Source organism: Porites lutea, chromosome 11 (assembly GCF_958299795.1).
Source record: "Porites lutea chromosome 11, jaPorLute2.1, whole genome shotgun sequence".
Classification (NCBI taxonomy): Eukaryota; Metazoa; Cnidaria; class Anthozoa; order Scleractinia; family Poritidae; genus Porites; species Porites lutea.
Window position 1 is genome coordinate 4,875,115 of NC_133211.1, and position 25,689 is coordinate 4,900,803.

The 25,689-nt window shown below is 39.0% G+C and overlaps 2 protein-coding genes and 3 non-coding genes across 5 annotated transcripts in view; 1 reads left to right on the plus strand and 4 right to left on the minus strand.

Moving 5' to 3' along the window:
* Window positions 1-17,525, plus strand: LOC140952461 (uncharacterized). The gene is made up of 11 exons (XM_073401887.1): window positions 1-248; window positions 1,769-4,857; window positions 5,752-5,925; window positions 6,414-6,668; window positions 6,864-7,097; window positions 8,871-9,035; window positions 12,444-12,635; window positions 13,572-13,637; window positions 14,641-14,814; window positions 16,546-16,719; window positions 17,338-17,525. The coding sequence occupies exons 2-11, from the start codon at window positions 1,773-1,775 to the stop codon at window positions 17,523-17,525; spliced, it is 4,707 nt and encodes a 1,568-aa protein (XP_073257988.1). The 5' UTR covers window positions 1-248; window positions 1,769-1,772.
* On the minus strand, window positions 8,168-8,254 carry Trnastop-uca (transfer RNA opal suppressor (anticodon UCA)). The gene has a single exon. It is a non-coding gene; the product is annotated as a tRNA-Sec (tRNA).
* On the minus strand, window positions 13,954-14,026 carry Trnak-cuu (transfer RNA lysine (anticodon CUU)). Its single transcript has one exon. It is a non-coding gene; the product is annotated as a tRNA-Lys (tRNA).
* On the minus strand, window positions 14,280-14,352 carry Trnak-cuu (transfer RNA lysine (anticodon CUU)). The gene has a single exon. It is a non-coding gene; the product is annotated as a tRNA-Lys (tRNA).
* The window catches only part of LOC140952207 (ras-related protein Rab-35-like), a 12,742-nt gene continuing 4,358 nt past the window's right edge, over window positions 17,306-25,689 (minus strand). The window contains exons 4-6 of the mRNA XM_073401628.1: window positions 24,573-24,697; window positions 22,308-22,432; window positions 17,306-20,705 (exon numbers count right to left, since the gene is read on the minus strand). Coding sequence (XP_073257729.1) covers window positions 20,580-20,705; window positions 22,308-22,432; window positions 24,573-24,697 — 376 coding nt within the window. The 3' untranslated portion in view covers window positions 17,306-20,579. The remainder of the gene's footprint in view (window positions 20,706-22,307; window positions 22,433-24,572; window positions 24,698-25,689) is intronic.

Below are 25,689 nucleotides of genomic sequence, written 5' to 3' on the forward strand. Positions count from 1 at the left end.
TGATTTTTGATTTCGGTCACGCTTGGATAGTTTGTTCCTGTTAGTGCCTTCGAAATTGTGCTACATGGATGGCGATTTATAATGTTCTTGAAGTTTATCGCAAGAAAATGAGATAGTTAAATGTATAAAGCTACAGACCTACATAATGCAAAGTTACATGGAGAGATGTAACCCATAAGGAGTTGATCGTTTTTTAGAAGAATGTTACGCCAGATAACACACTAGACAAATGAAAAACGGCTATTAAGGTACGAAGAATTAATATGTTATACGACCTTAATTATTAGGCAGTTTGTCTTGGTTTTAAGTGCTAAATAGTTTTTAGTTTGTCCGTATTTAAACAGACCTTTAGCCTTAAGGTAACACTACACTAACGTTTCATTTGAATCTAGCAAATGTTTGTTTGTTTAACTTTAAAATAAGCGATTTTCCGTCCCTTCACAACGGCGAATAAACTTCTGCATTTTGAATCTTTTTACCTGACTGGTCTCTCCTTCGAGAGAAAAAATATTTTTTTACCTTTAACACATAACGATTAAAATTCTTGTACAACTTCAAGGTGGTTAGATTCAGACTTAGTCATAACACAATTCAGTTAGCTTTCAAATAACCTATTAATTTACGCTAAAGTTGGATGGCAATCTATTTCGGGTGGCAATGTAGCAGTAATTGACCTATAAAATATATGAATTGAAAAATGACTGGACAAGTAAATATATGATTCCATTCTCTTAGAACTACTCATATGTCCCACGCTACAGGTAATGGTGTTTCACTTCGTTAGTTTCTTTGACCCATGCACTGTTTGGGTGAATGAATATTCAATGAAAAAGGCCGATTTAAGCGTCTACAAACTTTAGGACCAAAAAAACATATTTATGTGTGCTATAAAACGCTTTGCCCGAATAATCCACGGGTCTTAGGGAGGAGGTTGTAAATACAATTCTCGGTCCAATGAACTAGATGTGTAAGGGAAAATACACTGCTGCAAAGAAATGAAAAGACTCTTTCGGAAAATAGCGGACCTAGGGCGTTTTGTTTGTTTGTCTTTTAATTTTCTTATCTCTAATACAGTGTTAGTCTGCCTTAAGACATGTTACATGACAGTCGTTTTAAACGCTGCAACAATGTGCAACTAAATGTTGTTCTTCCGGCTGTGCGAACTGAATTTAGGAAAAAATCAATTATGTACCAGGGAGCAAGGACCTACAATGAGCTCCCGGACTCAGCAAGCATTGCAAATCTTTGGTTCAATTCAAAGAGATGCTGAGGACTGTTATCATGTGATTTTGTTGTATAGTTCATTTCTAAAGTATCTGCCTTTTCATAGTTGGTATTATTCTCATGCATTTAATTTTATAGTTTATCTGGATCCCCGTTAATATCAGCCCTGCTGAAGGGGCACATCCTGTATAAACATAAGTTAATAATAATAATACAGTAGAACCCCGGTAACTCGGACTCTGAAGGGAAACGAAAAACGGTTCGAAGTAGCGGGGAGTAATTTCAGTGTTTTTTTTTTTCTTTTATCAAGGGAAAGAAAATTTAGTTCGAGTTAGCGGGGAATTCGAGCTATCCGAGTTCGAGTTATCGAGGTTCTACTGTAATAATGATGATGATGATGATGATGATGATGATGATGATGATGATGACGAAACCAGTTCCGAGTTGCCTCCGAACTGTACGTCTGTCTTTTTTTGTGTTTTTACTATTAATTTTACTTTCCTTGTGTCATCTCATCATTCTTAATTCTTTTTCTAATATACAGAGAAATGAGGATCGTCATTTTAATCGCCATCATTTTGCTTATCATACAATCTGATACTGTGGCCAGCAAACGCAACCATGAGCAAAAACGCAACGAAAAAAACTCGAAAACAGTTGAAAATCAGGAGCAACGAGATATGTCGTTGTTATACGGTGCTATGAAAGATTTTGAGAAATCTAGCCATACAAAGGACGTTCCTTTTAAACGTGGCGAAACTGATACCCCAACTACAAAGACTATGTCAAGAAAAAGTAACAAATTTGTGATACACCGAATGCGGGCTAGGAATATGTACAAAGAAGGTCGGAAAAAAGTGTCTGATCATGGAAAGACTAAAGAAGATGCTAAAACCCATAGCAGAGTAATGCCCAATCACCATTCAGAGATGAGAGCGCCTTCTATTGTTGGACATGGTCTGAATTTAACAGCTTCCCCAAACGGTAAAGACCTTTCAGTGAGAAGTCACAGAGACAAAATATCCTCAGCTTTCAAAAGGTATAAGGTTCCAAGAAAACACCACAGACATACAAGGAAAAGGACAAAGGTGGAAGAAGCTATGACCAAAGAAAGACAAAATATTGCCAAGACAATCGAGTCTTTGGATGACTTTCCAGGGTCTTTTTCCAAGGGACTTGACTTGGATGGGATGGACGTGACTGAAGTTACTATGATTGACAACAACACTCTCTCAGACTACTTTCATGCTTTAAACGACAATTCAAGTCAAAACACCGCCAATAACAATGGCAATGAAGACTCAATATACACACCTACGTCACCCTCGACGCCGACTTCCAAGTATTCATGGGATGACAATTCGCCTTCATACACGGAGGACAGCAGCAGTGACAGCAACAGGGGTAACGATGATTTCTACGATGCTATTGAAAATGGTGACAATCCACCTACGATTAAAACGAAGAAGGCTCGACCTACAAAATCGCATTCTCAAAAGTACATTAGTAGATCAAGCACAGCTGCCATATCTCCTTCACAGACTTCAAGCGCAAGCACACAGTTTCGACAGCCTCCTATTTCTCGGGAACCTTCTCAAGAGGATTTTGACAACTTTTTTCGAGGAATGCTTGATCACTTTGGCCACCTAAGAAGGCCCAATGAAACGGTGAAGCAGGCAAACACAGTTGAAGTAAATTCTCAAGACACGCATGACAACCAAAAAAATGTAACAGCTATCGTAGACGGACATGATGGACTTAGTAAAGCAAACGTAAAAAAACTGGTTTCGCTTGGAAGCCCAGAAAAAGCAGATGAGACACAACAAGTGCAGCTGCAGAAAGTGGAGTCCACTGCAGTTTTGAATACTCCGTTTTCCGAAACTAAAGACGTTGGGACGGATAAACAAGGAGCAGGGGTGGCATCGTTTCGTCCAACATCGAATTACGGAGTGGAAAGACCTTCCGGCGAAAGTATAAATTCATCAAGTAAACTTTCATCATCACAGCAGAGTCCCCCAAGTCCCCCAGCAAATTTCGAAAGTCTACTTACAAACTCACACAAACCAACCCAGCAGCAGACAGCAAAAGTTACTCCTACCGTTGGGAGACCGCAAGACGCTCTTTCATTACCATCACCTTCTGCAGGAACACGTATCATGGGAGGAAAGATATCCGGTGGTCAAATATCCGGTGGTTTAATAGAAGGAGGACATATCAAAGCCGGATTAATAGAAGGTGGTATCATCAAAGGGGGACAGGTTGTTGGTGGCCAAATAACCAACGGAACCATGGAAGGTGGAGTGGTTGTGAATGGGAAAATGTTGGGTGGACACTTGGTTGATGGGCGACTTGAAGGAGGGCAGTTACTCGGTGGAAATGTTTTCGGTGGGAAAATAATGGGAGGGAGCGTAGAAGGGGGAGACATGAAAGGCGGAGTGGTGGCAGGTGGAAGATTTCGAGGGGGAAGCATGCAAGGTGGACTGCTTAATGGAGGTGAAATTCAAGGAGGGACAGTGAAAGGCGGCAAAGTCGAAGGTGGCATTGTGCACGCAGGTAACATAGAGGGGGGTGAATTAAAATTTGGAGATATATCAGGTGGCACTCTCAAATCGGGTGCGATGCTTGGCGGGGTGCTAAAGAACGGCAGCATAGACGGAGGAACGCTTAAGGGCGGAGTAATTGAAGGGGGGATTTTAAAAGGCGGGGTTATGGAAGGTGGACATCTAAAGGGAGGGCTTGTTCTAGCAGGTAAAATTAAGGGTGGGACTATTGAAGGAGGGGTGATAGAGGGGGGTGAAATTGGAGATGGGGTTTTAATTACGGGGGGTAAGATAAATGCTACGATCATAGGGACAGGAAGTTCTATGGAAATGAACCGGAAGCTTGGTGAGTTGTTTAAACAAGGGGAGAATTCGCAGAAGTTAGAGCTCAAAGTTCACCAGCAAAGATATCACCATGGGATTCACAAGGTTCAGACCGCAGCAGAATTCATGTCAGACTCGCTCCCAAGTCCAAAAGTGCCTACTCCAACAACACATCAGTACAACACTGGCTTGAAAGGAATAAGTTCAAATTTGAACGTTAAGATTCCTTTGCGGGAAGGAGTTCTTAAAATGCTTCCGAAACAACACGAATCTTCGGATGACGACGATTTAGAAAAGTTATTGAATGAGAGAAAAGCTAAAAATGAAAATAACCTTGAGGCAGAACAGTCTTCTCAGCGGTTCTTTGAAGAAAAGGTACCAGATCGAGTCACACAAATCCAAAAGAAAAGTAGTAAGCACCACATCGTTTTTGATGGTGTTGGGTTTGATCTTCCTAACGAAGATTTCATTGATCTCATCGATAAAATAAAGAGTAAGGACCTCATTAAATTCTATAAAACGCCAGATACGAAGGAAAAGTCAAATTTAGAACAAAGATTGGAACCAACACATTCTGCATCTTCGCCGATAAAGACTATTGAGCACATTAAACCCGAAGATCTGGAGATGAAACTCAGTTTCCCTACAAAAGCCAGATCTAGTGTTACCCACTCGGATAAAGAGTCCGATGACGTGGAGAAGACACCTTTACACAAACTATACGGAAAAGAAGGGGCGCTGGGTTGGAACCCAAAGGACCGTGAGAGACGTAAGTTGCTTATTACAAGATCCTTATTACAAAACTGATAAATTCTCAATGCTTGCATTCTTGGATTTAACACTTTATGATGAAGTGGGCGCCGTAAGATATTGCCCGGTAGGGTGACAATAAAAGTACATTAAAGGATCGGCCAATTATTCCCCTGAGTGATTTGTTTCATTGTTCCTCCTTAAGACCCTCATTACATAAAGTGTGTTTCTGTATATTATTTTGTTCGCCTTTAATAAGCTTGGAGCGAGCTTAATAGTTTGTGTAATGTGATACGTGTAATTCTACTTGCATACAATAACTTATATTGATTTTAAGAATTATTCCACCAGCGCATGATATATTTGAAATTGAACAACGGTGCGATGCAATTTATTAATTGATCCGAATGATCAAGGAAAGGATTTAAGGAAAGATTTGTCTCCAGTATCGGCCAAAAAACCGTGGAACTGAATTATACATTGATTTAGTTTTTACCTCATCATATACCACACAGACGAATAGTGTTTTACACCCGCTCTGGTTGGCTAATTCCGATGTACATGGCAAACCAGTGCTTGAGAAGGCGCAAAGAGCTGGTGTTGCCCATTTGTACGTAATTGTAGGGAAAATAGTAAATGCTGGTCCCGCTGGCTAATTACTAAATTAAATATATAACTTATCTTATAATAAGATACGTGAGATACATAATTATTCACTTCCTTGCTGGTGATAGGTATGAAAAATTACCTAAAAGATTTCATAAGGAAATATTCACCCGGCTTTTCACCTTCGACAAAAAATAAAGCGGGACAACTGATAACAAAAGGTTCATTCGGACCACAGTTAAAATAAGGTATAACTAAATAACACCAACTTATAAGCGTGTTGTTCTTTGACGATTTTAATTTCCAGTACGGCCAACTTATCACTGGTCTTTAAACAAACGCATTAAAGATCGGATTCCGGGAAGTCCTGGGCCCGCTATACGAACCCACGGAGAAATGAAAGCTATTCGAGGAGGACTGCATCTTAACGGTAACAATTCATGGCTGGGAGCTGGTGACTTCTCAGGAGGCTGCATAAGCGGTATGGTAGCATTCCGGCTGTTGTAACTGTTGCTTTTCTTGTCGTAACTTAAGGGTAGAAACAAAGGACCTGCGGGTTCTGGAGGTTTATTGGGAGTAAGAGATCGGAAACTCCTGGAGCGCCAATGGAGCCATGTTTTCCAAAGGTGCTGGAACGTTTCCTCAGAGAATTTTTGGCCGTTTCAGGGAACTATTATCTCAGCTAAAAATTTTGATATCTTCAGAAGCCTTTCGTTCTTTAAAAAGATAGTCAGGACAAGTGCAATTTTCAAGGAAGCAATTAGCATGCCGACATTTTAAAACTTTTTTCTTGGACGTAAAGGAACCAAAAACAGCAGTTCAGTCCACTGCCGGACAAGTGCTGGGCAAAGGTCTGATTGGGGTTCCAACACGTTCTTCTAAATTTTCAGCTCCTAGACTGAATCCGCTAGAGATCACTGACTACAACTTATATAAACACCTATCTGATTATAAGAACTTAATTTGTAGATCCAGATACATGCGAAGATGGCTTGTCGTTTGAGATGACCTTTCGTTTAGACAAAGATGCATTAAAGTATAACGACATGAAATACCTCGTCGATTCCGGAGCATCGACATTCAACTCTAAAGGATTCAGTCTCTACACCGTTCACGGAAATCTGAGAGCTGATTTAGCTATTGCAGATCATGAGTTTTGTTTGCAAATCCCGTTAACAGTCCAAAAATGGCAGGACATTCTTGTCACTTGGAAGAAAAGCGAAGGTAAGGGCTATTGCATTACATTGACATTTGCGGCTCCGTGGAAATAACTCGGCCGATTGGTGCATGAGCAAGAAAAAGCAAAACGTTCTGATCCCGTAAACCTGAAGTCTAAAGTCTTAAAAATATCAAAACGCACCTTCTCTAAATATTTCTTGAGGTAATAAAGGAAGGATATGTTATTATTGTGGTTTTCAGGAATGAAGATGTACATAAACTGTGAACTGAAGGCACATACCGAGGGAAGTGAGCACTGTATAGGCTGTCACTCTAGAGGCTGCCACATGACAGATATCAACACCCTACTGATGATTGGAAGGCCGAATTACAGCCCGCACTTTCACTGCACTAAGTTTGACAGTGGTGACGTCACCTTCTGGGAGAAGTACTTGTCGGCTAAAGATGTGGAAACACTATGTGGAGCACCCACAGGTAAGGGTTGATTTAGATGTCAAATTCCAAGTCATTTTTAAGGCAACAGAGAAACCACCGGAGCCTTCACTCTTAGTGTTAAAAACAGGACACGGCGAGTAAACTTTTCTTGAAGTAATAAGTAAGCCTCAAATTTGTGACCAAAATTTAGTCTAGTAAGTAAACCGTGGGGGAGGGGGAGCTGTGCGTGACGACTCCTTTAATGCCCAAGTCCGCCTTTTGAAGCTATTTCAGTACGTTTCGGCTAAATAGTGCTAGTATGCAAAATAATGTGTGATTTGGTTATTAGGTTAGGAACTAGAGATTATGCTAAATAGCAAGTTAATTGGTCAAAATCCACTCAATTACTGAGCTTTTGTCACGTTGTTTTGCATACAGAGAATAGAATAGAGAATAGAATAGTAAACTTTATTAATGTGTCGGAGCTGTGTGGCTTGGGAACAACCCCATACTAAAAAAATTTCTAAAATATGCCGCTTGTGGAGTCCTGCTTTAAACTTACAGCCATGTTAAAACTACTTTATTTCGGCTGTTTTCTTTGTTAGCCACCACGTAAATTGGCAAATATGACCTAGCCATAAAACAACAAATCATTACACGGTTGCACGACAATCGATACCCGATATTCTAAACGCATGACGGATGTAAAAATGATAGACTGCATGGCAAATTTTATTGTGAAATTAAAAACTGACACCAAATCTCTCTAAAACATTAAATATGGTGTATTTCTAAGGAAAATACTTTAATGGGAAAAAAAACTTAATACACGTATCATCGGCAATATGTGGGAACAGACAGAAGTTAAACGTGAAAGAAAAATTAATTATCGTTCATTTTAATTTCACACCCTATATACTTTAGTCAAAGGGTTAAGCTTTGCCGAGTCGTTCATATGAGCTACTCTGATTCGCTCGGGAAGGAAAGAAAATCATTTATTAAGTGTGACTTTTCCGTAGGCTATGACCCAGTGTTCTTTTCATTGAGTGCATTATTTGTTTTTCACTATTGTTCACTTAACGAAACTTCCGGTGGTATATTCTTCATTTTTGTAAAAACAAAACAAAACCCGCGCAGAAGGCGGAATCGAACCGCTCCGACGCTAATCGGCTACAGGTTTGAAGCCTGCACCCCACACCAGTGAGGCTCATCCGCGCAATGATATAGTAGGGAACTCTTGAGTATTTATTAGATTATTATTGTGCATTCTCGCTCATGTGGTGCGTTAGTCAGTCACACTTTCTTTTTTCTTTCTTTCGAAAGCAATTTGTCTCAGAGAGAGTGTTAAACATGCAGTTTTATGTTTTACATGTTGCTGTGAGCAGTCAGAACAAATAAAATAATAATTTTGTCTATAAGCAATAACATCTCTTTCGAAACGATATGCTATGCCATAGGCGCATGCGTAATAAGTGTTTCGATTTTTAGTTGTCTACTATGTTGCTCTTCCCTGATGTTTCTGAATGTTACCCGTTGCAAAAAGGATAACCCCTTTCTGCCAAAGCCAAAATTTTCATTAAAAATATTTTCATTGCTAAATATTGTGAGTCAATCCTTTAAAGGAATTTCAAAAGCGTTGACCGTAGATTTTAGAGTAGGGTGACTGAGAATGTCCGCTTAAGAAAGCATTCTGCGTGAGATACAGTAATTAAATATAAAAGCCTTGAGTGCTACGTTAAACTAAGGTGCTACCTAATTAATTCATCTTCTCGTCATGGTGAACATTTCAGCCATGTGCCGGTTAATCTATATTTCTACTTAATCATTTTGTAGGTGAAAAGGAAGCGTTCAGTGAATCGATATATCAGCCCACTCCCACTATTCTCCCGGAGGTCAGTCAACGGAAATTTTTTTCACCAACTGTCAATCAAGCAGCAGTTCACGCTTACCCACTTCAAAGTTATATAGCAAATCAGCTGTATTTTAATCGTTATACAGGTAAGGGTGCAGAGCCGCTTTCTTCAGTTACAAGTTCTCTTTCGAGGCACTTCGAAAGTAATAATCCACATGCTTTATTTCCTGGTGTCTCAAAAGTGCGTAAAAAACAAGACAGAAATAGTCTCGCTTTAGAACACACCAAAGGGCGTTGGGAAAAAGTTTCCTCGAGGCAACTGACGTTGCCTATTTCATCTATAGTCAGGGGTGTGGTAATGCCTTCTACAATTATAACAGCATCAACTATTTCAAAATCGCACGATAGCCCTAGATTGGCCGGCATTGCCCGTTCCAACTCTTTTCTACTTCATAAGCTTTTCCCTTACTATGCAAAGCAGGCTTCACAAACTGAGACTAGTCAAAGTACAAAAGGGCAACAGGATAGATTAACCCAATCAAGAGCAGATTTTAGTTTCCCCTTTAACGTTGCGTTTCAGTCTAAGCCCTCTTTGCAAAGCACACCGGTTCTAAAAAATACAGTAACACCATACATTAACTATAAAACCATAAGTAGTCGATATGAGAATCAAAACATCATAGCCTCTAGTTCACCAAATGGCTATAATGATGCTAGCATCGTTCCTTACAAAAATGCCAGGTTAAGTCAGACTGCAAATGGGTTAATGCAAGCTTCTTTTGACCCATATTCACACCTAACAAATCGAGTAACAGCAGCTTCTACTAATATCTTATCATCGCCTAATACGCATGAGCCCGCTCTATCGACTGAACGAGTAGGCGATATCGCTGGTGTTTCGAAACAATTCTACACCCGGCTGTTGCCGTGGGGAAACGAACGTAGAAAGGTCCCAACTGCAGACAAAATTGTGACTGAGGGGGAACTAAAAGAAAAGGGGTTGCTGGCACATATTTTGTCACGTGATCATATCAATTATAGCACGCGTGTTATATCGAAAAAGAGTAACCGTAGCCACTAAACGATAGGGAAATACAGTGGCGAGTGTCTCTACCTAAAATAGGACTCAGTTCAGGAAAGTAAGAACCTAGATTTGTCTGCTTGCAGTATAAAACCGCATCGAAGATGAAGCAAGAGATTTGATTCACTGAAAATAGACAGCATCGTGTGAACGTAAAAAAAAATATTAGCACAATGTGAATTTCCGCATTACAATTTAGTACCCTTTCTAATCAGTATTGTTGGAAGACTTAACCAGTCCATCTCTTTATTCTTTTCTTAACTAACTAACACATTATCTAGCCGAAAGGGTTTTCTCTTGCTAATTCTTTGAAAGGTTCACAATTAAGACAAGTCAAACGCAAATAATAATCTAAGTATCATAGGCTTTAGACAAAGCGTTCTTGTTGTTACTCCTAATCAGTAGAAATAGCGGACTAATTTCCCAAAGACATACACTGAAACTAGCTGAGTATTAGATACTTGTAATCAGGATTCAAGGACTAAAACGAACAAGCAATTTACTACCAAGAATCTGCCAATAACATTTACTGCACTAGAAGGAGAATGAGGCAAGATTATTCCACTAACAACAGTAACCTAACCATCTCTGTAGCTCTCGTCGTCACTCGCCTCTGATCCATCTTATGAGTTTTTCCATGCGTTTTAGTCAGTTTTTAAACCATACTTAACTCAGTTACCACTGCAGTTGTTTGACGTGAGAAAAATGCAGTACATACGTTTGGCGGGTCCTTGGAAAGATCTTCCGATTTTGAGCAGATTTTGCCGGTTGCTAACATTGTGACCTATTCTTTTAAATCTATTACCATTATGGATGTGACTGGAAACTATTGTGAGTTTACACTAAAGCATGTATTCTAAGAATAAAAGGATATTTCACGTTTTCTAGACGTTGATTACTGGAGCGGTAAAATCCTTCCCTGCGATGCGTGTTGCGCTTGACAATCCCTCAATTTGCATCCGTTCTAAGGAGCCGTCCCTTCTGTCTGTCGTGCTGCAACCCTTCCAATTATCGTTACCGGTATAATACCGTATTTCTTGTTGTCTACATTACAAATAACTAATCCCCTTTAGGCCGCAGCCAATAATAGGTTCGTTTGCGCGATACCGGGCACTTGAAACGTGACCAAGAAGCGAAGCCTCAAACTGGGGAAGAGTATAAGATTTTGGAACCATTGCTGGTACAACTTCAGGCAAACAAATTTCAAGGACTTTTCAAGGATTTTTCAAGGACAAATTACAGTTTTTAAGGACTAAGATAAATCGGCATTCTCAGCCAAGAGCGGAGAATCCTCGCCCCCTCTTCACACCCCCCCCCCCCCCCCCCACCCCCTTTCCACCTCAAAGACAGCAACCAAGACAGGAGTCTGATACATAAAATATGATTCTCCGACTAAATTCCTAAACGTAGTACTCATTACAGATCGACAAATGGCATAGATTTTAGTGTTGTATGCTGACAACGCATTCGTAACGAAATAGTAAAAAGAAAAAGATTTTGAAATGTAACGCAAACCAAACGCAAAAAATCAGCGCCCTGATAGCCGGAAAATTCGATTTGGTATCGCGCGATTTTTCCACTTTCCGTTAACAACTACCATAACACGTGAGATATTGTGTTTAATGAGTCACGAGAAAATAAATCGCCGGGTAGACCAACACCAGTGGTAGTGTACTCTGACTCATAAAAACAAAGCGTTCTGCACAAAGGATAAACCAAACCTTTTTAACTAATCACAAAGCTTGTGCTGTGAGCACGTGGTTTCACTATCTCATCACTGCAAACTGAAGAAGACTCTGAACAGCCTAAAGTTTAACCCTTAAAATGATAAGCTCTTCAGTAGCACTTTGCTGCGGTACCATTAATTATAAGGTACACTGTACAAGGTACACAACGTCAGAAGCTGTTCACTGATTTGTACCATTCATGGTAGCTGTAGATTTTGAGTGTGTGTCCATTTCAGTGGCGCTGTTTATGATACTGTACAAGATGATTTAAATAAAGAAATTTTACCAATACCTTCCAAAATTATTTGAAGTGCTCTTATAGTTCAACGAAAGAATTTGATTCGGGATAACATTGAACACAGCATAGACCAAAGGCCGGATTCTGTTATTCTCACATACGTAAAGGAACATTTCTAGCAACTAATAACAGAGTGTCAATTCTATCTTGTTACGTTCCCTTCTCTTCATCTTAGTTTGTAAATTGTAAAGGACGCGGTACTTTAGTAAATAGAGTAGGGAGACTGAAACTGGGGTAAACAGAGAGGGAAAAGCGATTAGATAAACGAAAACACAACAGCCTATCGCATTCCGCACTTGTGGATTCACTATGAACTTCTTTTATACCCACATAGTATGTCTGCTGATAGATTACGCAGGTGTTTGGCTCAGATTGACGGGTTAAAAAAGGGCCATTGACGTAACTGTGAGGTGCAAATGATGTTCTAAACCTAAAAATTTCAATGCAGGACTCGCCACTAGGACCACTGACGTGGGCCATCAGCTGTTCACATCGTGGAGTGCTTGGAGCGCATGCTCAAAGACATGTGGTGCTGGATTCCGTACTCGCACGCGCTCTTGTATCAACCCGAACCTCTTTCCAAATCTGTGTCATGGTCTTTCCATACAACACCGATCGTGTCTTGATCGGTTGTGTACAGGTAGGGAACGCAGTTCAAATTACGGTTGATAAAAAGACCTGATCTTATTTCTATCCAGAGTAAGCGGCACCCGCGTTATCAAAGGAAAGGAGAGGAAAAAATTCATCTGTTTCTGTCTTTACGGACAGACGAACGCAGACCCAAGAGACGAAACGTAAACGCAGACCCTCTGAACAACTGATAAATGTTAATACTTAGACGTAATAGATAAAGGAACTGGCAAAAATAGAGGATGTCAAGCAATATCAGAATAGAGGTGGCCGGAAAGACATGATATAGGCACGATTACAAGAACATCGTCCTGGTTTTCCGAAACGACGGCTGGATTGAAAATAACGAACGAAAGAGAATGGAAGGAAAGCGGAGTGTTTGACGAGCATTTGCCGCGTCTAAGCGGATGCAAGAGAAAACGCAAAAATAGAAAAGGAGGAGAGAGAAGAAGGAGAAAAAACATCATAACGAACGTAAAAGGAATATGCCAAATAAAGAAATACAATTAATTAAATGAATGAAGTTAAAAGGAAGGGTCGACATGTGAAATTGGGTTGTTTCTGCTTTTGCAGTTCATTCGTGCGAATTCATAGACGTTCAAACTAGATTTTCCAGCAGCTGTAGACTCCTAAGTTATTGTTATTCTTTCTGCTATATTTCAGCATATACTTCGATGTTATCAGTCCTTTCCCCACAACGCAGCAGATTTTTCCCTTTGGAGCAGGCCGCGAAATCTTACACAGGTATTCATTCAAGTAAAGACAACTTTTGGTATTTATATCACCGGCTTCTGTTTAACTATTTTTACACAGATACCGGTATCGGCAGTCAGTATTAACAAAGCACTTTACGTCTCTATTAGTTGTAAATTAATTTAAAAAGGTAAATGGGGAAATGAAAAGCAACTGCAGTGATACTCAAAGAAACATATATTTCTCTTTGTAGGCAGCTTTCACTATGCGGCTGCGAACATTGGAAAGGAGAATGCTCTTGCTCGAGCCATGGCTGTAGGTAAGAGAATATATGGAAACTTAATTATTTCCATTACTAGTATTCGAAGTTTTATGCTACCTCGCGCTCGAAAGAGAATGGATAGTAGGAAATTCATTTTAGAACGTAAAGTTTTAAAGAGACCTGAGAGAGAGAAAGTCCGGTTTGGTCAGGAAAATCGTAGCGTTATTAAACTCAATCGACAAACATACTCGTTTTCGAGTTCACATAAATTGATTTATATTCCGAACTCCCTGTTTCATACTTTGAGTACGTGTCGAATTTAAAGAGCTAGAACAAACATCAGCATGAAGAGAAAAAAAAAATTAAATAAATGCGCCCAACGTGGGGCTCGAACCCACGACCCTGAGATTAAGAGTCTCATGCTCTACCGACTGAGCTAGCCGGGCGCTGTTGTGCTGGCAAAATGCGGCAGAATTATAGGATCTTCAATCTCAAATAATTAACTGGACTACAGTTTCTTCGAAAGTACCCGATCCTATAATCCTGCCTCACCTTACCAAAAGTTCTGTCTATGTCTCCTTTGCAAGCATGCACAAAGAAGCAACCATAAAAGAAGGATCAAAATATCATTTAAGCAAGTTATTCAGCACATTCCTTCACTTGTACAAAATAAAGTAGTGGCCGAAGGAAAAAGATGGACGCCCAACGTGGGGCTCGAACCCACGACCCTGAGATTAAGAGTCTCATGCTCTACCGACTGAGTTAGCCGGGCGCTGTTAGTAAGGAATGCCGACAATAGCTGGCAGTAGACAACACTACCAAAAAACAATACGGTTGAACAAGAAGCCGTAATCAGAAACGATGACCGATTGAAAAAGTCAAATGGGTTATTTTTGTGGAAAAAATTGCACCATCGCGAGTAACACGTGCTCAATTTTTGTGAGGACACCACGCTGAGGAAAAACAAACATCGCATGGCGTCGAAAATTACCTTGGCTCAAACGACAGTTTGTATATTATTTAAATAATAAACATTCATGATTATTTTAAACTCCTTCAGACGGCGGGTACGGTGAGTGGTCCGACTGGGGTGTTTGTGACAGATCATGTGGAGGAGGTGCTCAAGTGCGAACTCGTCTCTGTAACAGGCCCGTTCCCAGTAGGGGCGGAAAGATGTGTCATTCATTAGGCCCAGCTATTCAAGTACGGCGCTGCAATCGCAAAGACTGCCCAGGTAACTTATAAGTCAATAAAAATCCCTGATTTTAAAGGAAATTGGTCGTTATATCGCTTTTAGAGGATTAACACTTACTATACATCTGCATAAAAGTATCGGTTTCATCCGCTTACCTCAAGTTATTCATGTTATATCTTCGTGACTGTTTGCATATTTGTTGATCTCTGTTGACCTTTGTTTACTCCAAGCTTTGCACTCATCTACGGCCATAGAGTGCTCATTTTTACGTCAAGACAAGCCACCTAAAATATTTTGCCGTCGAAGAACATAAGATTAGGTATTTCTCTAAAGCTTAATGTACTTGTTAGAACTTATCTACTTAAACAATTTCTTCATGTACTGTTTTTATTTTTAAGTGCGTGCACGGACGACACGCCACGGCGATTTGCAATACAAAACCTCGTTTGTTTAAGAGGTCAGAACGAACTGTTAACGCTTACTCTGTTATAAACTTACCTTTATACGTACTTCTGCCTTTCAAAGAGCAGAAATTTCGCTTAAAATCCCCTCAAATTGTTAATTTTTCGCGAACATATTTTTCAACTGACTCAAATGACTGACACGAGCGATGCGCTGTTTAATTTTGGCGCGAAATTTTAATTTCCGGTTCTTAAATGGCTTCCTTTGAGGAAATAGGTAAGAAATGTTATCGAATGTCACGAAGTCCACTACCATGACTTCCCCAATGATAAAAGTTCCTTGTATTTTCAGTCACTAAAATATATGTAATTTTATTAATCAGTCGGATATATTCCTAGGCTCGTATTAAATGCCCTAACGGAAAACGTAAAACTTAACTATATGATGGATTTCCGAGATCCCCAAAAAAATCAAAACGAAAAGCATTATAAAAAAGCACTGGCACATTGTAATGATGCGCCACATGAACGTATGCCACCCACGGTCCTTTTTTTTTTTTTTTTTTTTTCACATTTTCCACGCTATACCCAATATCATACCGATGATTCCTCCTTGAAGCGAAGCACAGTCGGAGTTCCCGGAGGGGGCGGGTTAGCCAACTTAGCCTCACTTTGTTTTGAGATTCTCCTTTTTTGCTTGAGGGAATATTCGCTCTTCTTTATAAATGACTTTTTTTTACTAAATATGCTCAATTTAAGGATTAGACGGTTGCCGATTTTGTAAGCGCAAGTTTTAAGCATCCGGGTCGCTTATTCACGCCTACCCCTCCCCCCACGACACATGTATGCCCGACCAGGGAACCGTTTCTCGAAAGTCCCGGTAACTTTTCGGGCCCGGAAAGCTGTTTTATGTTTGCCGTGTTTGCATTTAAGGTCAAAATTTCAATAATTTTGAAAATGATAGAAATGAAACAATCAGTTAACGAAGCAAAACTGACTGGTTTGTGTGCTAGGGACTGTGCTACTATTCAACAGGATCCAACAGGTTTTGATTTGAAAATTTGCCTTCGGACCCGAAAAGTTGCTAGACTACGAGATGTCCCCCATTTTTCCTCAGGGATAGTAGAGCGAGCGAAACGCGAGCGCGTGAAAATCACGCGCGCTCGCGTTTCTCTCGCTCTACTATCCCTGAGGACAAATGAGGGACTACTCATATGTCTAAACGGTTGCCGGGTTATAATAATAAATGATGTTGGTGATGATAATGATGATGATGATGATGATGATGATGCTTGTGATGATGTTGCTTATATGATGATAATGATGATGACAGACAACTCATGGAAAAATTCTTTCTTTACTTGCAAAGTTGATGGAGGTTACAGCCCATGGAGCGAGTTTGGTCTTTGCTCAAAATCGTGCGGAACAGGAGGACTCCAGAAGCGCTATAGGACATGTTCAAACCCCGCTCCTATGAACGGCGGAAAGCCCTGTTTTGGACATCCTTATCAAACTAGAGTTTGCTCAGTAATACCTTGCCCAGGTACTAAAAGTAATATCAAATAGGCCATCTCCGAGTTCCAAAAACTCTCATTTTCAAAACCAGGCTAACTGCAAAAACTTTTCTTGTAAAAATGAGTTTCATTTTAGAGGGAATGAAAACCCATTTTCATATCATTCAATGGCTTCGCACTTAGCCTCGCCTTGAAACAGAGGCCTGGGGCAAATAGGAATGGCTAATTAGGAAAGCTATATCTTCCCGAGATGAAGGAATGTAGGCTCCGGGGCTCCCCTGCAACAAATCTAATGACCGCGCATTTCCAGCAGACCCTGTGAACCTCATTGCTTTTCCAGGGTTTTAACGCAATTTCCAAATTACAACTAAACAGCTACATGTTTAAAGATACTAAGTACCTCACTAGCCTGTGTATAGACCTCCCTCCTCTCAGGAAAAATCGGAAAAGGGGCGCTTCTCCGATTTTTCCTGAGGGGAAGGGGGGAGGGGTCTGTACACTGGCTAGTACCTGACCATCTAGATGGCTAGATGTGTTTCCTTTTCCGATCACTCGTCATAACAATGTGTCCCATTCACAATCTCGAAGCTGGCTCATTCCCACAACACGATGAAAGAGATTTTAAAAAAATTTATTTCAATTTACAGTTGATGGAGGATACAGTATGTGGTCTCCATGGTTACCGTGCGATGCAGACTGTGGAGGGGGGATACAAGAGAGAAGCCGTTTCTGTAATAACCCAGTTCCCCAACCAGGGGGAAAAGACTGCAGTATCTTAGGTTCCAATAAGGAAACACAATTTTGCAACGTGTTTCCTTGTAGTGGTAATTTTTAGCCTAGTAGTGCATTCTGTAATGAAAGATCTGGTTGCAGTTGTACTAGCAAATCCCTTGATTTAAGTGCGGTCAGGGCCCTGTCTTTGGAAGCCATCTTGCCTTAATTACGGGTTAATTGCACATGAGTATATGAGTTGTCCTGGCAACTTAACAAGTGCTGGACTGGCGTAAATCAAGTAAACTGGCCCAGCAACGTAGAAATGAAGGCAAGAAACTCAGATAACTTGTTGCATCAAATTAACTGCTGGCTTAGAACAGCAGTACCCTCGGTACTGATGGTATAAAATGAAATTAAGCCGGGACTTGTATAGTAGAATATTTCCACAACAACCAAACACAACCTATTTAAAAATACTACCACAATGTTACATTTACATACTATCATCCTATAACTTTTTTCTATCAAAAAAAGACTTTTTTGCACACCACTTGCATGAGTTCAATGATGGCCATTTTCTTACCATAACAATTTTCTGTTAAATGTTTTTTGCCTTCAATATAATTAACTGTGATATAATTTGATCAACAACAACATACAACTAGCTGTCTTTTTCAAGACTCATTAGTTACCTAGTAACCTTGGCACAGCTAAATAGGCAGAAATCTCCATAATATGGACACAAAAGGGGTAGATTCCTTATAGAGATGTCTGTATTATAGAGTTAGCAATAAATGCCACAATAATACTATTGTATTTAAATGTCTACTAGCTAAGTAGCTGACCCAAGACAAATGCCTATAATAGAGATTTGTTTGTTTCAAAGAGCTGTCAATAAGGAAAGATTCAATTGTCCATCTGTTTAGCTGTTGCCATTGGCCACAGTTAATGGGGAGCTTAAGCAATGATGATGACGACAACAACAAGGATGGCAAAACAACAATAGGGTTAGTAGATTAGCAAAACAATGACTCTACATGTGCATTAAGCTTTTTGTACATTTCTTTGCTGTTGTTACATGACCACGCTTATAGTTACCCAATTTCATGTTTTGTGGAGGATTTTAATTTATACATGAACAAGATAAAACGATTTTCTAATTCTTTTTTAAAAGCTTAGATGGAGTCTTTTAGAAGTAAACCTCAGAGAAAATCGCCAACATTTGATGAATTGAATGACATATAAGGCGATGAATTTTGAAACAGTGAGAATTCTCTCTTCAAGAGATATTTTTCCCACCATTACTGTCATTGCTCAAGATCCCTAATGGGAGAAATACTTCATGGGCATCTTCCCAATGAACTAAGGAAGACCAAAGAGCCTTTGCTTGCAGCATGATGCAGAACAAAAGAGGCATCTTTGGGAAAAACGTAAGGAATCTGTGAACTTGACACATTGACCAGAGAATAAAATTTAAATCAAACAGTGGAGAAAGAAAATTTAATAATAGTAGTTTCTTTCATGAGTATGATAACAGGGAAACTGGCATCACAATGCAGTCTATCCTCTCGAAGAAGGATATCATTAAGACCAGCACATAATTTCCATCTTATACAAGTGTGTGCTTTGTAGAAAGTCAAAGGTAATGATTGACGGACAGCAGGGAACGACCCAAGGTACCCATTTTAGGGAGGTGTCTGACTTATAGAGAGTCAAAGAAAATGACTAAAGAACAGCAGATACCAACTCTAGGTGTCTGTTTTAGAAAGGTGTCTGTCTCATAGAGAGTCAAAGAAAATTACGGAAGAACAGCAGATACCAACTCTAGGTGTCCATATAGGGACATGTTTGTCTTATAGAGAGTCAAAGAAAATGATGGAAGAACAGCAGGGACCAATTCTGGGTGTCCGCTGTTGGTAGGTGTCCATCTTAAACAGAGTCAAAGGAAATGACTTAAGAAAGGCAGGTACCAACTCTAGGTGTCCGTTTTAGGGAGATGGCCTCTATATTGGCCTTATAGAGAGTCAAAGAAAATGACAGAGGAATGAGAGGAACCAACTCTAGGTGTCTGTTTTAGGGAGCTGTCTGTCTTATGAGAGAGAGGTGACTGTTCTCTGTCTCATACAGAAATTTGCCTTGAAGAAATGCAAAGTTAATACCTTAAGAATTGAAGGAACCAGCCATTAGTGTCTGTTTTAGGTAGGCGTCTGTCCTATAAGGAAGAGGTGACTGTAAAAATACCATATCATGCAGTCTAAGATTACAAAGTGTCCTACAGTGTGTACTTGTAGCTTACTGTCTCTTTGCTACATCATAACATTCAGACTTTTTGGGTGCCATACTTTATTTCCCTCAATGAATCACCTCATGTTCCTTCATCGGATTCTGTGCAAATGTAGCCTGTGTCACAGATATAACCTTACCCCAGTTAGCAATGTCTGCAAAGCAGTGCTGATGTCCTTGTTTTTGGCCCTCGATGAACTCAACAAATTGATGGAAATACACTTCAAATTTCCCTTCCACCTGACTGACAAATTTACAAATTATGGCTTTTTAAACAGGCTTATCATGGTGAGTACTAAATCCTCATACACAGGTGGGGGCCCGGCAGAACAGCAATTTCCACCATGTTTTTCGCAGATGAACTTAACCAGAAGTTTACTTAAGTATGTGACACAGGCTATGCAAATGGTGATCACTAACACAGAAGACCTTCTGAGTAGTGACATCAGCAGAAAAATTAACTATGCTTAGCAGACAATCAATACCAGAGACTTCCTATTGTTCTCAAATCTCACAAAGTGTTTTAAAATAACAAGCTGAATAATCTGTGAACGAATTTTAAAGACATTTCCACGGCAGCTCTTTCAGGTGTTGAAACTGATTTTCTACTCAAGATTTAATTGCAATATTCTGCTGAGGTCACTTTACATAGGTCTATTCTCCTAAGGATTCTAACTACAAATAATTAAACCCAAAAAGGTGATGTTTGTACATGTACATGATGAAATACAAAATAACATGGGACGTTGATTCTGTTGACCACATAATGAACAATAATAAATTTACAGGTCTCATAATTCATTATTTTACCTGAGTGGTTAGTAAGCATCCATAATCTTATCACTGGACTGCCTGATTGATAAAGTTTCTAAAATCTTGCTTATTTATAATATCAACAGAATTTTCCTCTTCTTTTTTGTTTGTCCTTTTTAACCTTTATAACTCCAGACTGTTCATTTGCTTTTGCTAGTTTGTCTTTCTTTTGCTTAAGAACCATGTGTGTTATTGCATTGAATACCTGCAAAACAAAAAGGCCAAAGTTTTCAATAATGCTCTTCTTTTCCAAAGTTCTAATTCACATTTTACAAATTAAAATTTTTTGCATTAAGTTCAAGTGAATTAATTGTAACTGCCATTCCGGATTTATATGTAGCCTTTGTACAGACATCCCCCCTCCCTCAGAAAAAAATCAGGAGAAGAGACGTCTGTGAATCGCCGTTGTTAATCGTGTTCTGGTTACATTTGCATAAGTTATTTTTGTTTTTTTTTTCTCTGACAGTTGAAAAGGTGTTGACAGACCAACACGACTCTGGACTTTTTTAGAGCATGTACGCAGTTTTTCTCTCGGATGTTCTCAACGTTTATGGCTAAGCTAGTAAGCTCTAACTAGAATATCTATCTAAAATGTCATTTATGACGAGTATATTATGCCTTCTTCATATATTCTAACACATTCTTCGGTCTTCTTTAAGCTCATAAAGTTGGTCTGTTTACTGTGCATCGATTTCCTGTGGTTTTTGGTTTGACAGAATTTTGATCTCAGAAGCACTGTTTACAAGCGTTTTATGCAGGAGTTGATCCATCCAATGATTTCAAGCAGGTTTCACGTAAAGGATCGTTCACTCTTCTTCAGCAAGGAATTATAATAGAAATAGCTCTACTTTTGCCTAATTCTATGAGTCATGACCAGCAAATGTAGGCCAAATGAGCCTTTTAAAGATGCCAGGGGGCGTCTGTAACAGGCTAGTCGCCGAACATTTTCACGCAATGTCCACTCTAAAATCCAGATATAAGATCTCTGATTAGGCATTGAATTCTGTGGGTCCTTCTCTTTTATTTACAATAGCCACCGGCAGAGAACAGACCCACCCGCAACCGGTGCAGCAAACATCGGTGGTCCATTAACTTAACATGCCTATTCCACAGAGCCGTAATATAAGTAAACAAATTTAAATGCGGTAAGCTGTCCACAAAGGCTGAGGTTTTCCCTGGGGAATCTACACGTATTCTGAGATTCATTCACCAATAACAACACCAGAAATTACTTGCGTCATGGCATCACCATTACAACCAATCAGAGGCTTTCCCCAACATTCTGGGGAAACGGGAACACGATTAACGACGGCGATTCACAGACATCTTTTCTCCCGATTTCTTCTGAGGGAGGGAGGACGTCTGTACACAGGCTAATTTATATGGAGTCATCAGCATAAAACAGTCCTTGCTTACATCTCTCCACCAATTTGCAATAACAGGCTGCCTTTTAGCAAGTGGACATTTTTCATCTTGTTCTTTCTGGATATGCCAACTTATCCCATAATTTCACAATAATTTAGTTCTTGTGCTGTCATGACTTCTCTTCCCAATTCAGGTTAAAATTTTTTAACCTAGTTTAATTGTTTCTCAATTTCCTGTGTATCCAAGCCAAGGCAAAGGAAATTGAGAATCAACCTTGGTTTAAAAATTCTAACCTGAATTTAATTTTGACCTCTAACATCTATTCACAAATTCAAAAATGATCTGTCACCTCATAAACATCAAAATAATGAATAAATAACCCTGGAAGGTATGTTCTCAAGCTATTCCACATCAATGATTTCCAGACCTTTCAAGTACATACCTCTTCCACATTTTTATTGTCTTTTGCACTTGTTTCAAACACCTGAATTCCCATTTGTTCTGCAAACTTCATTGCATCCTCTCTTTCAACAACTTTTCTGTCTGGATCATCATCTTTGTTACCAACTGTATATGACATAGAGAATTCAATCAGAAAATGTCAGTCACAGGTATTTTCATGAAATTAACCGTATAATAATGTATTATACTTAATCATATATTATTAACATCATTACAGTGTGACAAGGAATCTCAGGAATGTTTATTGTGTTATCACCAATCACAGCAAAGATCAGGACATGTGAAATGGCCACAAAACCACAAAAACGTTCTTGCTTGTGGTTCAGTTTTCTCATGCCTGATTGGCTTTTTTCTTGCAACACAATAACATTCCAAATAATTCTGGTGTTCACAGTTTTCCTGGTTTGACTGTAATATTATCATCAATGCATTACAGAACTGTGCTTATTGAAACTTGTCAATGTTAAACGCAAATTTTGTGTCAATCAAATGCCTCCTATTAATTGTAGGTGGAAACTGGTGAGACATTTTGATTGTTTTGGAGACAACAGAAGAACAAAAGATACCAGAAAGATCAAGTTACGCTGTCTTAAAGCATGATGCGTGACTTTATTCAGTTGCAGCATTTCTTATATCTTTCCTGCATTAAAAAGTTGGAATAAAAAGTCTGAAGTGAAGCTCAAAATATTTCGAAATAAACAGGGTGCCCAAAAAGGCGAGCATGTGAGAAATCAAAGGCGACGTTTTTGTCTCCAGCAAAATTCACCGATGAAGGGTAATTTGCATATAAGTAAGTGAAGCGAAATAGACACATATCGCTGTGGTTGAAAACGCAAAGTTTCTTCCAAGTTTTTTCCTTCTGAAAGCGAAAATTCACATGAAAGAATTATGCTTTCATAAAAATTGGACAAAATGAAACAAAGCATATTGGACAAAAGTAAGGATATTTCAGTGTGATGGAAAGGATAGATAATTATTTTGTATACTGACAAAAACAATAATGTTTTTGTCAGTATGCAAAATTATTTCAAAGAATCAGTCTCTATCATGGAAACAATAAGCTAACACTTCACTCAGAGAGTCAAAGGACACAACATGGGTCGGCATCATTTCGTGTGCGCATAAATATTCATGGGACCCACAATTTTATGGCCAACACTTTTTCAATAGGCAACATTCCCTAATGGTAACTAAAAGTAATACCATTATCATCATCATTGGCAGAGCTCTGATCTCTGCATATAGGTAAACAGCTCTGCCTTTACAAAACCTAAAAATGTACAATTTAAAGGTTTCTTTAAGGTTACGGACAATCACCTTCATATACAGTCAATGTACAATTGACTGTGGCATGCGAGTGTCAATTTTATACAATCACCTCTTTCTGAGATGGATGCCATGGTGCTCTAAATGATATGGTAATGGGTGGTGAGTGACAGAAAATGACTAACAAATAACTGGACAAGCTCAAGCCTAAAGACTCTGGAAATTATTAGAATTTGGACAAAATGCGCGTGAAATTATTCCAGGGGTGCCCAACGACAGTTTTCTGCAAAATATCTGTTTGAAGGAGCAAATATAGCCTAGAAATTTCTATACTAAAAGTAAAGCTAAGCATTTCTGGATAACATTTCTATTCATCTAAGATATTTGGAATTTTTTCAATTAGCTTCCCTACGATTTTCGGAGTTGGATTTTTCACATTTTATACCCAAGAACTGGCAATTATTAGTACAAAAAGGTCAACTAAAAATTTTGATATAAAGGAAAATTGTCTCCTAATATTTTCTAATGGAAATATGGCGACTCCGTGTCCTTGCAGTTTCGACAAGAACCACGGGGATAGCTAAAACTTTCAAGATGGCCAAAGTTCCCCTAAAACATCCAAACACATAAATAAAATTTTTGGCAGTTCCAAATTAATGAAACAGACTACTAAAGCATAGAGAAATCCATTTTAGACATTCATGACTTGTTTGGAAAGATTCAGTCATTAAGTGCCCATTACCATTTGATTACACACACACTTTCCATCTTCGTATAACGAATACTGTTTATGGAAATTGTTATGAAAGCTTTTATTCTGTTACATTTACTTTACTATACACGTACAACAAGAACATGTGAGCTCCTAGGTGTTACGTGATTAAATAAAATTGATTGATTGATTGAAGGCCTTTAACTTGTGAAACAGTAAATGTAGGTTGTTAGTTAAACAATATCATTGCCCCAAACATCTACTTACCCAAAATTCTTACTACCTCATCACAATTTTGATCAATTTCATGTAACCATCTTTTCACGTTCACAAATGTGTCCGCACTCGTCACATCATATACTACAATAACACCATGTGTCCCACGGTAATACCTGACAAAAAAAAATCATACTCTTTTATAATTGGATACTAAATGACAACTAATCTAATGTCAGAATTCTCTGTTTAAAATGTAAGCATGTGTCATGAAAATTGGAGGGAAAATTTGGTAGTTCATTGGAGGTCAGTACTTGATTCTAGGCATCCCCTCATTTAGTAAGATGTAACACCTATAATATACAGTCAAAAATTTGCTTTTGTAAACTGCTACAGGGTACATGTATATGTGTGTCAGAGAGAGGTTGCAGTGGCAAAAGCAATAAACTTGGCTAGGACCACTCCATAATGAGGTGTTGTGGTCCAAAATGAAATTCAGATGACAATGATTTCAGCCCAGTTTGAGTTTCAGTTCCTTTGTCAGCCAAACCCAATAACTCTTAACCATGAAAAATTAAGGCTAGGACACAAGGGAAATCAATTTTTACCGGAAAACTCTTTCACCTGAATTTCATTTTGAACTATAACAAAACGAAGCATTGCACTTGAGCCACTATGCTACAAGTATGGTATTCATAGAGAATACTTCATGGAGAGTGCGGGCGTACGGTATTTACGCACGAGTTATTGACATAACAGAAACCAGACGAGTGAGTGCAGCAATTGAGCGAAATTTCTGATACAAAAACAAATGTGCAAATACCATACAAAGCACTTCCATGTGGTATTGTGTTTATTATATACACACTGAGACAGTCATAATTTTGGCGGCTTTTTTATTTCAAATCTTTCCAAAATGCTAAAATTTGCCACTACACACTGCGAAATGACAATGAAATCGAAGTATCAGCCGATTAGTAAAAAGGTTTAAAAATATAATGAGGGTAAGGATATGAGGCAATCCAAGAACTACAAGTAACCTTAACTGTTTGTTCTCAATGTACAATTGAAAATGAATGAATTTAAGTAAAATGGCAGGTTTGAATATAAGTAGAAGACAAATTAGCTCTGACAAAAAGCACAACTTAAGCTTACGTCCTGTTTATTT

What these genes read in the sequence shown, in the direction of transcription:
- LOC140952461 (XM_073401887.1), top strand. Translation starts at nt 1,773, where the DNA reads ATGAGGATCGTCATTTTAATCGCCATCATTTTGCTTATCATACAATCT. An exon ending in CACTTGGAAGAAAAGCGAAG is followed by an intron (nt 6,669 to 6,863) that starts GTAAGGGCTATT and finishes TGTGGTTTTCAG; the next exon opens with GAATGAAGATGTACATAAAC. An exon ending in CTCAGTAATACCTTGCCCAG is followed by an intron (nt 16,720 to 17,337) that starts GTACTAAAAGTA and finishes TTCAATTTACAG; the next exon opens with TTGATGGAGGATACAGTATG.